General features: G+C 31.6%; 1 protein-coding gene across 1 annotated transcript in view; it reads right to left on the minus strand.

Moving 5' to 3' along the window:
- Positions 1–3,044: 3,044 nt before the first annotated feature.
- Positions 3,045–12,539, minus strand: part of LOC139492250 (phosphatidylinositol-binding clathrin assembly protein LAP-like) — a gene marked incomplete in the record, with an annotated part of 53,264 nt that continues 43,769 nt past the window's right edge. Inside the window, 2 exon segments of the mRNA XM_071280447.1 lie at positions 3,045–7,613; positions 10,542–10,719. Coding sequence (XP_071136548.1) covers positions 10,561–10,719 — 159 coding nt within the window.

The raw sequence follows: 12,539 nt of genomic DNA on the forward strand, positions 1-12,539 counted from the left end.
TTTTTTTACAGTTTACAAGTGCTAATGTTCATGTCCATCATGGTAGAGTATGGACTTCACCCTATATGTGGGAAGTTTTATTTTACATTTCCTTTAGTAAATACCGACTGAATGTCAGCTTTACTATTATTGTCATTTTGAGAAATCCCATTTTGTTTTGTACAGTGCAAATATACATGTATTATATCTATTTCTTGTTGACTTGTCTGATTTTCAGTTGTTCTTCTTGTTGTAGTCTTTTATACTAATCCTTGTTTCTTTTTTTTTTTAGTTCTTCAAACCTTCTTGTGTTCTTTTTGTTTCTGATTTATTTTGTGTATAATGGCTATATAAATCCATGGTTGGGCGTTTCTTCTTAGAGTCACTTTAATGGTAATCTTTTCCTTATCATGTCTTTGGTGGTTTGTATGACTGTTTTGAATGTCTGCCACAAATACTCAACATTGCTTTCTTTCATGTTTTGAATTTTGTTGAGAAGGTTTACCAAAGATCTTCCATTATTTTGTGTATTTCAGCTTTTTCTATAAGAATATTTTTCTTCTGGCTGGTATAGGTTTCAGTGGTTTACAAGCCATATCTAGGAGGACGATGTCATGGTTGATACTTCTTTTGATGGTCAAGGTTTCATCTTAAAAGATACATTGTCTGATGTACAATAAAGTAACCAACAATCAAATCAATCTGATGTACAATAAGATATAGTTTATTTCGACGAGGGAGTGATGTTTACATTTGTTGACTTTCTCTGCCAATTTGGTTTTCCCCTTTGAACTTGCATATTGCGATCACCAGATTTAATATGAGAAAGGTCACGCTGAGGTAAATGCATACAGAGACATGTCAACGAATTGTTGTCTGGAAGCCAACATTTTAAAAAAGTAAATTTCTTTTAAATTTGGACACATTACTATTGTAAATAATTTTCTTCATAAACTAGAGGCTCTCAAGAGCCTGTGTCGCTCACCTGTTACTGTATTTACTGATGTTGGCCATCTTGGTTGGTAGGTGGGGTCATTAGACACTTTTTTTAAACTAGATACCCTAGTAATGATTGTGGCCAAGTTTGGTTAAATTTGGCCCATAGTTTTAGAAAAGAAGATTTTTGCACAAGTTACAAAAATGACGAAAAATTGTTCAATATTGACTATTAAGGACAATAACTCCTTAAGGGGTTCTCTGACAATTTTGGTCGGTCATGTTTGACTTATTTGTAGGTCTTACTTTGCTGAACATTATTGCTGTTTACAGTTTATCTATTCAAGATAACCAAAAACTTAAAAATTTCCTTAAAATTACCAATTTTAGTGCAGCAACCCAACAACGGGTTGTAGGATTCATCTGAAAATTTGTGAGGGGATAGATCTTATTCTGATGGACATTTAAATCTTGAAAGATTTACCCTAAATGTCTTAGTTTCAAAGATATAAAGCAAAAACTGCATTTTACCACTATGTTCTAATTTTAGCCATTTCCGCCATTTTGTTTAGTAGGTGGGGTCATCGGACACTTTTTTTAAACTATTTACCACAGTTATGATTGTGGCCAAGTTAGTTTAAATTTGGCCCAGTAGTTTCAGAGAGGAAGATTTTTGTACGAGTTACAAAAAATGACGAAAAAGTTGTTAAAATTGACTATAAAGGGCAATAACTCCTTAAGGAGTTGACTGACAATTTTGGTCATGTTGACTTATTTGTAGGTCTTACTTTGCTGAATATTAATGCTGTGTACAGTTTATTTCTATCTATAATAGTATTCAAGATAATAACCAAAAACTGCAAAATTTCCTAAAAATTACCAATTCAGGGGCAGCAACCCAACAACAGGTTGTCCGATTGGTCTGAAAATTCCAGGGCAGATAGATCTTCACCTGATGAAAAATTTTACCCCATATCAGACTGCTCTAAATGTTTTGGTTTTAAAGATATAAGCCAAAATATACATTTTACCCCTGTGTTCTATTTTTAGCAATGGCTTGATGGCCAGGTCATCGGAAACATTTTTTAAACAAGATACCCCAAGAGTGATTGTGGCCAAGTTTGGTTAAATTTGGCCCAGTAGTTTCAGAGGAGAAGATTTTTGTAAAAGTTTATGGACGACAGACGCAGGACGACAGACGCCGGACGCCAAGTGATGAGAAAAGCTCACTTGACCTTTCAGGTCAGGTGAGCTAAAAAGTACATGTACATAAATTTTATATAAAGAACTAGCAATTTACTTATAAAAAACATGTACATATTTTTTTTTAATTTGTAGTTTCATACGACTTTAAAACATTTATCCAAATTATTTAAAGTCTAATATAAACAATTTACAAGGCAGGGGCTCGACAATATGTATCATCATTTCGTGTGTATTTTAGTACAACATCATCAAATTAACTACTGAGTTGACCTTCAGAGATTGCAAACAGTCATACAAGCAATATAAACATTAATAAAGTTATAAAGAGATAGTGAACTCGTGCAATTGGATTTTTCAAGTTCTGTTTAATTTCAAATTTTGGGTTAGAAATATGTGTTAACTGTCGTTTTTATCTGTATAAGAATGAGTTTTTGTGGATCAATTAGTCATTCCAATGATTTACCTTTGTTTCACTTTCAATGTTGACATTCTTTTCCTTTTAATAACTGAGCACATATTAGTATGGGTAATCCATCTCTACTTAAATTGAAGGTCACATAAATACGGAGACAATGAGGTTAGAATATTCATTACCAAATGAATAAATAAGTCATCATCTATGTTTTTAGCTTATTTTGACAAAATTGAACCATACAGGCTGCTAGGAGCGAATTATTACATCACTTTTTCACTTTCATTAATGATTGAACAATATTTTTTTTTATACCTCTCGTAGCAAGGTTGTAAAGAATTTTGTAAAGGTCATGAAAAGCAGATATATTTTCCTTATAGATCTTCAGTTCGGGCTCTTGTGTGTTCAGTTTAACACTGTTTCCTATTATAAATAGAAATGATAATCTATAAATTGCTCAATTCACTGCCAAATCCCAGGTTATATACTACTGTTATTAAATACTAACAAAAACATTCTCTCTTTTATTGACTATCACAGCTCACAATTTGTGTTTGACCATTTCTACAACTAGACACTGAATTATTCTATTCACAAGTAGAAACTATTGCAATAAATTAGTAAACAGTGAAAAAACACCTTTCGTGACAGTACAATTCTGATGATTTGGCATACCTATATATAGATTCCTACATTACATTTTTAATACTCATGCGCATATTTAAAACACTACAACGAGGCTCAGTGTTTGATGTTGACTGTAATGAAATGCTGGAATGTATTAATCTAATATCCTTAACTGTGCTTTAACATCACTAAAAGACTACACAATAAATTCTGTAGTTGATTGTTATGTATATATATTACATCAATTATTTACAATGATGGAATTGCAACAGTTAATAAGTATTGTTGTATTTCTGATAAAACTATTATCACCAATATACATGATGATTGTAGAGGTCTGAATTTACTAAATGTACAATCTAATATATATCTAAAATATTCACATTAGGCGAAACAGTAATTGGAACACGATACGTGTTGAGGCTTAAACTGACTATTAAGTCAAATCAGCCATAGCAACTTTACAATATGGTATGGATGCAAAAACAAGTAATGATTATTAAAAAATAGAAAGAAGATATTGAATGAAAATCAAAACAATAATGGCCTATATATTGAAATATTCTAGTTTACCTTATACAAAGTTTCCGAATTGTTTATAAATGACTTACTCTCAATCTTATTTATTCAATTGTGAAATGGCATTTCTATGTAAAAAAAAACACCCAAAAAACAAAATGTTCCTTGGATTTTTGAATGTTTTCTTAATTTTTCTATAATTTCCCATGTTACTGTTATTCTTAAAATATACAAACATTTTTTTTCTTCAAAAGTATGATTTAAGCATATTCATTTATAGACAAGTATGTAATTCCCCCCCCCCCCCCTTTTTTTCCCCCAAAAAAAGGATCATTCATGTTTTGGGTTGTTTTATTACTTCTGTAGTTTGCTTGAGACAAAATTGCAAGTAATGGATATCAATGAAATTTAATCATGCATAAAATATAAGAAATTCTTTGAAACTGGAGTATGACCCCTATGATCTACTTTTAGACAAGGCCACCATACCGGTTGATCAAAATTTTAATCTATCGAGCAGTTTCAGAGAAGATTTAAAATATTTACAGATGATGAACACAAAGTGGTGACAAAAGCTTACATTGCCATTTAGGCTAATAAGCTAAAATACAAATAAATTTGTTACAGAATCATTTTATCAGCTTAAGTTAAGAAGAACAGTTTTCAAACATTAGAACTATATACTTTTTATTTTTAGATTAAAATACAGTAGAGAACACAGCTAACAACCAGTTTAAGACTTTCATTGACACAGGAATGGTTGTTCAATATTTTCAAAAGATTGAAAGAAATTAAAGGAAATATTGTTTCCCATAGAATGCATTATATCTAAAGATTATTTACAATAGTAAGCTTGAGAACAGAGAAAGGATGTACTACCGGTATAAATATGTTACAACTCACAATGGGATACTTATCATCCATTATCATCTTATTTCCCTTATTATATAAACTGTTGACAAAGAAAGATGTCTGTTCTTGATTTTGGTCTGCTTTGAAGTGAGACAAGAAATAATATTTCAATCTATTTAAATACAATGACTATGCATTGTTTAGTTGAACTCAACTATTTCCACTTAAAAAACCCAACTTAATACACAGCTAAATAATTCTATAAGGATGAAGTTGGATGAACAAACATGAACTTGTTAATTTGGATTTCCACATGATCTGAGTCAACAGGTAATAAAAAGCCTTCAATAGACTAGTTCTCTCCCCTTGTAAGAGGGTCTGGAGAGGGGGGGGGGGTGTCTGTTATTCTGTAAACATTTAATTTTCTCCCCTTTTTTCTCTAATCTTCAAAAAAATTAGACCATGCATTTCTCTAATCTTCATTTTTTTTGCCCGTTATTCTCTTATCTTCCTTTTTAAGGGCATTATTCTTTAATCATTTAACCCCATCCAACCCTCTTGTAACATACATAAAATTGAGAATGGAAATGAGGAATGTTTCAAAGAGACAACAACCCGAGCATGGAACAGACAACAGCAGAAGGTCACCATTATGTATTTCAGCCACTTTTTTCTCAAACAGATAAATAACAGAAGAATTATCTATAATTCCCTTTGTGATATGAAACCTTGAGGTACAATGTCAGAGAGATCCACTTTAATAAACACAAGTTATTGTCTTGAAACTACAAAAATGAGGTTTTGACCACAAATTCCTAAACCCCCAAAAATCAATTTCAATCTTCCATTTGAGGTATTGAACCTTCTTGTAAAATTTCATAGAAATCCACTCACTAAAACTAAAGTTATTGTCCGAAAATCAAATGTGTTTTAGAACAACAAAGACATAGACGACATCATACCATTATAGGAAATTGTGGTTGTATAAAACCTTCAATCAACCACAACCTGTTGCACCACCATTGATGAGGGTATGTAAGATTGCTATGTCTTGCTTCCCTGACAAAATGTTGCAGGCGCTTTAAATATGGATAAGCATTATCATTAAAGATATATAAACATATTTAGGAGTCATCTTAGCAATTACTTATTTGTAAATTACAGTTTTGCTTCATCATCAACCAAGTAAAAAAGTAAAATAAATGTGTAAAAAGTATCATTAAAGGAGTCCACTGAGAGTTTTAGCAATGTAGGTATTAGTATATGATAATTTACAATGTTTACAGTTTCTCTTTAACAAAAAATCCATCAAATTAGTATTTGTGAGTAATAACTAAGTGGACAACTGACAAAATCTGCAATGTATTTATGGAATGATTGTCTCCCCCTATAAAATTGTTAAAGTTGTAAAGATCTGGGTGCGTTCAATATCGTAGCGGCTACATAGGGCTAGGTAGATTTATGACTATTAAACGTGTAGCTAGCCTAGCTGCTACATAGATATTGATAGCAGCTAGGCTAGCTACTCGTTCAGTAGAAAAAATCTATGTAGCACTATGTAGCTGCTATAATATTGAATGAACCCTGGTCTGATCATTACTCCTATTAATTCCTGTATTCATTCAAGGTTGATGCTAAACCCAAAATAAATCAAATGAAGGTATCAATATCAGACAGTATATATAATGTTGTTACACAGACGAGAGGCTATCATGTTTTACATACATATACATAAAATGTGCATACAATTCACAATGGTCTAAAAATGTCATCAGATGTGCTTAACAATTTTCACTATTTAAGATGTACAAATACATTCAGACTTACATTTTAATAGAATTGATTGAACCTCATAAGGAGCACCTCCAACAGAAATATCAAACACAATACAACTAAAGTTGAATTGATTGAATCTCATAGGGAGCACCTCCAACAGAAATGTCAAACACAATACAACTAAAGTTGCATAATAAGGGATGTCAAGCATGTGTACCTTGTTAGAAAATAAGAACATTTTTTACAAAACAAAAGAGTAGTGTATATAAGAATTGTATTTTATAATATAAATCTATTCATGATTTGCTTTAAAATATCACTTGTATTTCTTATTAGTACAAAAATCAGATCTTGGTAGTTAAAACAAGATGCTTCTAAATTACTAAATCTCTCATCTGGCAAAAATGTATATGGCATTTTGATATTTTAATCTCACCTTTATTCCACTGAGTTTTCTCTCCATCTTAGTTTTGAAGGAAATATAAAAAAAAACGCAAGAATAAGAAATAAATGTCACTGTAGATGAAGTATACATGACATGCAGTTTTTTAAAATCTTTGCATTCATCAACAAATGACCTTTAGAATATGCAACATTAAAGGTTTGCTGTAATTAATTACAAAGTAAATGATTATGTCCCCTTTTGTCCCCTGTGTGACACATTGCTGGGGACATGGAAATAATGGGCATGGTTATGTTGGTCTGTACATCTGTCTTGTCTCGTCTCGTCAGGGCTCTCATGGCTTTAATAAATGCGAATAAAGTGACTTGGTGATTATCGCAATAACAATTAGAAACTTGATATATTAGATTAATAAGAGTTGCATACTATTTCCAATGTTATTAGATGTTGTACAAACCATGAAAGTTACGCTTTGCTTGAAGGAGATGCATTCATTTGATATCAGATTTGAAAACATTGATTAATCCATTTTTGTCTGTCAAGGGGTATAGAATATAAAATGATGATTTTGGAGAAATAGCAATACATATTGTATAATTTTCCTTGATATGTGACTCTTAATAACACAAGGTACACTGCTGATATGATCTTTATCATACTAATGATTTGAACAGTATTGGTAAAAATAAATACATGTCTATAAGTACATCAAAGTATTCATAGCATTAAACATATACAAATAAAATATATTTTAAGGTGCGTAGAAACAGCCAAGCCATCTGTACACAACCAACTACTTATTGTGTTTTGTTATTCAATGTAGAACTGATGCCAGCACTGATGATAAATTGATCCCATACAGTAGTTTGAATATTAGAAAGTCTTTCTGCAAGAAGTTTTATCCTGTAAAAACAAACAGAAATTAATTAACATTTGTTATAGTTGATATTAAGCAATATCTTAATACAAGACATACTTGGTACCCACAGAGCTATTTTGGACATGAAACTTGTCAAAGTGAAAATCGTGAATATAAAACTTGACCTCCATTTGTTCATCAGTAACAACATATAAAATTTAATAAGCATTGGTTGAACTGTTCATGAGTAAATGCACAGACATGACTGGAAACACCCTTTTTTCAATACTTCAAGAACCGTAACTCCTGAACGGTAAAAGTGAGAGTTGTTATTATCCTACTTGACCTCCATTTTGTCATCACTAACAATATTTTAAAATTTGAAAAGATTTGGTAAAAATGTTCACAATTGAATGCAATGACATGACTGGAAACGCTATTTTGCAATCTTTCATGAACCATTACTCCTGAACGGTAAAAGTCAAAATCGTCATTATTGAACTTGAACTCCATTTTGTTGTCAGTATTTAAATTTTAAAAGCTTTGGTTGAACAGTTCATGACTAAATGCATGGACAACATTAGGCTGCCGCCTGCCCGCCAAATCAATAACCGATATTTTCTTTGAAAATCTGATTAAAAATTCAGCAAAATTTCCGTTTGTAACAGGCATAACTAAAGAACGGTAAAAGTGACACCACCAATTCTTTTTGTTATGGTTATAAGCATTGTGTAAAGTTTCATAACATTTCGTTTGAGAATGAAACTAAAAATGCAGCAATTTTTATGTTTACAAAGGGGCATAACCTTAGAACAATAAAGATAATACCACCAAATTTTGAACTTGATCTGTTTTATGTGACAACCAGATGCTCCACAGGGCACAGCTATATACGACCGCAGAGGTTGAACCCTGAACAGTTGGGGCAAGTATGGACACAACATTTAAGCTGGATTCAGCTCTAAATTTGGATTGTGATTAAATAGTTGACACAGCATAGGTTTCTGACACAGAATGAATGTGGTCTAATGAACTTAAAATATTTTTTTTGCCTTTGAGCAATTCACTATGCTGTTGAATATTAATCCTCTCAAAAAAATGTTTGAAGAAATTTTCTTTTTATTAATGAAATCTGAAATGAGAAAAATTTACCCCCCCATTTTTTTTCACATCCCCCTTTCCGTTTTTCCAAAACTGATCTCAATTCAAATTTCTAATGGAGTTTGCAACAATAACTACTCATTTAAATACATCATAAAATATTAAAATGTAAAATAAAGTGCTTGTTTTCACTGAATGGTAAAGATTGTTTTAATTTATCAGTTGGTAGTAAAAGTGAATATACATTGTATATTGTATAAAACAATGATTTAAGTTGATTCAACTACTATTCTGGACAAAGAAAGATAACTCTAATTGAAAATTTCTTGCTATTGCACAATATTGTGCAATTAGATATTTCTTGCTATTGCGCAATACTGTGCAATTGAAAATATTTGCTATTGCACAATACTGTGAAATTGAAAATTTCTTGCTATTGCACAATACTGTGCACTTGAAGATTTCTTGCTATTGCTGAATACTGTGCAATTGAAAATTTCTTGCTATTGCACAATACTTAATATAATAATTTTGGATCCTGATTTGAACCAACTTGAAAACTGGGCCCATAATCAAAAATCTAAGTACATGTTTAGATTCAGCATATCAAAAAAGCCCAAGAATTCAATTTTTGTTAAAATCAAACTTAGTTTAATTTTGGACCCTTTGGACTTTAATGTAGACCAATTTGAAAACGGGACCAAAAATTAAGAATCTACATACACAGTTAGATTTGGCATGTCAAAGAACCCCAATTATTCAATTTTTGATGAAATCAAACAAAGTTTATTTTGGACCCCGATTTGAACCAACTTGAAAACTGGGCCAATAATAAATCTAAGTACATGTTTAGATTCAGCATATCAAAAAAGCCCAAGAATTCAATTTTTGTTAAAATCAAACTAAGTTTAATTTTGGACCCTTTGGACCTTAATGTAGACCAATTTGAAAACGGGACCAAAAATTAAGAATCTACATACACAGTTAGATTCGGCATATCAAAGAACCCCAATTATTCAATTTTTGATGAAATCAAACAAAGTTCAATTTTGGACCCTCTGGGCCCCTTATTCCTAAACCTTGTGTCAAAATTTCATAGATTTCAATTTACTTAAACTAAAGTTATAGTGCGAAAACCAAGAAAATGCTTATTTGGGCCCTTTTTGGCCCCTAATTCCTAAAATTTTGGGACAAAATCTCCCAAAATCAATCCCAACCTTCCTTTTGTGGTCATAAACCTTGTGTTAAAATTTCATAGATTTCTATTCACTTTTACTAAAGTTAGAGTGCGAAAACTAAAAGTATTCGGACGATGACGACGCAGACAACGACGCCAACGTGATACCAATATACGACCAAAATATTTTCAATTTTTGCGGTCGTATAAAAAGCATTGTGTATAAGTTTCATAATATTTGGTTGAGGACAAATTAAGTTAAAGAAATGAAACGAAAAATGCAGCAATTTTTTGTGTTAATAAAGGGGCATAACTCAAAAACCTTTAAATAGTGATGCCATCCAATTTCAGACTTGATCTGTATTTTGTGGTAATAAGTATTGTGTATAAGTTTCATAGCATTTGGTTGAGGCAAACTAAAATTCGAGAACAGAAACAAAAAATTCAGCAATTTTTCCATTTGTAAAGGTGCATAACTCTAGAACAGCTTAAGTGAAGTCACCTTAACTCAAATTTGATCTGTGTTTTGTGGTAATAAGCATTATGTATTAGTTTCATTACATTTGGTTAGGCAAACTAAAGTTAAAGAACAGAAACCAACCTTGTGAGGTATGGACCGATGGATGGACGTACAGACAAACAAGGATAAAACTAAATGCCCCTTTGCTATGATGAGGGCATTATTATAACTCACTTCTCACAGAAAACCTGCCTCATAAAGCTCCAAATGGATCATTCATTGACTGATGAGCTGGTGGTCGTGGCTGTGTCATCATGGTTCCATTCATTCCATAGACACCTGCTTGAGGCTGAACACCCATCACTGGCTGCATGTTCATTCCCATTGGCCTATTGGCTATCATACCAGGTTGCTACAAAAATCAAAGTTACCAATTACTAAATATCCTTACACAAAATATACTCTAATGGCCTATTGGCTATCATGCCAGGTTGCTGCAAAAATCAAAGTTACCAATTACTAAATATCCTTACAGAAAATATACTCTAATGGCCTATTGGCTATCATACCAGGTTGCTGCAAAAGTCAAAGTTACCAATTACTAATTACCTTACACAAAATTATATTAAATATATTTGTTTTTCTTGCTTCACATTTACTGCTAAGAAAGCATCATTAAGGTGTAAAAACATGAACTGGATGACTAAATTAAGTCTCTTGTTTTAGTGACATATTGTCTGTAAAATTCTCAAATTCATTCAAAACTAATTTTTAGTGTTGTCAACGGTTAACCGGTTAATCGGTCGAACGACCGAATACCGAATACCAAAAACGCTAACCGGTTGACCGGACTTTTTTTCAATTTTGATAGATTTGATATAAATTTGTGTTGAAAATCAAATCATTAAATAGTTATGTTTTATTTAAAAATTGTCGTCGTGGTAATTAGTTTGACAAATCAATTGTCCAGTATATTGATTTCTATTGTTAATCATAAAAACATAAAATTGATTAGAGTTCGGGGCAGGATCTTTAAGAAACAAAATTAGTAAACATGTTTTTTTAACAGTAACTTTAAATTAGTAATGAGATTTAATTTTACTAATTACTTCATTATTTCGTTTTCGATCTAATATTGTGTAAACCTACATTTAAATGTGCAACCTCCGTAGTGCAAGGGTTAATCTTACTTTAAATTCAAAAATTGTGAAATGCAAACCAATATGAATGTACTCAATGTATACGTGAAAGTACGAGTAACATGCTTAAAGAAAAAAGCAAACACAGTGAAGAAACAGGTCGTACAGCATGTACAATGACCTATAGTTGTTAATTTCTGTGTCATTTTAATCTCTTGTGAAGAATTGTCTCATTGGCAATCATACTACATCTTCTTTTTTATAATTAATCATTTCAAATTGAAACATACCACATCTTATATCTATGTGTAGGGTTCTATTGATAAGGCTTTCAAACACCAACTTAAATTACCGGTTAACCGGTTAATCGGTCGAACGATTATCCGAGTAACCGGTTAGGCAAAAGTGTACGATTTGACAACACTACTAATTTTACATGTTGCTGCCTAGTAATTTATCTGAGCCCTATGTAAAGGCTATTATCTTTCACGTACGCAGTCAATGAAATGATCAATGATTTGGACTGATTCACAATGATATTCCATTGTATTCCATTGTGGACAGACTATAATATAATTGTTACAAATATTTCCTAAATTCACAGCAGAAGGTAAGAAGGAAATTCTAAATTTTTCATGAATTCTGTTGTTACTTGGTCAGGTCTTGGTTATTGTAGTAATCAAACCATTCTTTTTGTGCTTGAAATCGTTTAATAAAAGAACAGAGTTCATGTGTCCACATAGTTGCACATATTTTATCTATTCTGGGTAAAAGGGCAATAACTAAACTATAGGCTCTTAAGAGTGGTCTATGTGCATATTAAACAAAAGAAAATTTCCAAAATTAGGCAAGAATAGAATTCATGACAAAAATCTGTTTTGTTGATCTTGGATTGCAGATCATTTACCCGGTTGTCTTTTTAGTTTCTCTCTATCTTCTTTGTTTTTTGCTCAAAACACAAAAGAGGGAAAACAAAACCTCACTTTAGAGCAATCACTTCTATAAGAGTGACAGTCTACTTACTAAACAAAGATTGAAAAATTTGATTTACCAAATTACTAATAGATCTTGCCTTGCTAATCATTTTTCTGTG

The sequence above is a fragment of the Mytilus edulis genome, chromosome 10, assembly GCF_963676685.1.
Source record: "Mytilus edulis chromosome 10, xbMytEdul2.2, whole genome shotgun sequence".
Taxonomy (NCBI): Eukaryota; Metazoa; Mollusca; class Bivalvia; order Mytilida; family Mytilidae; genus Mytilus; species Mytilus edulis.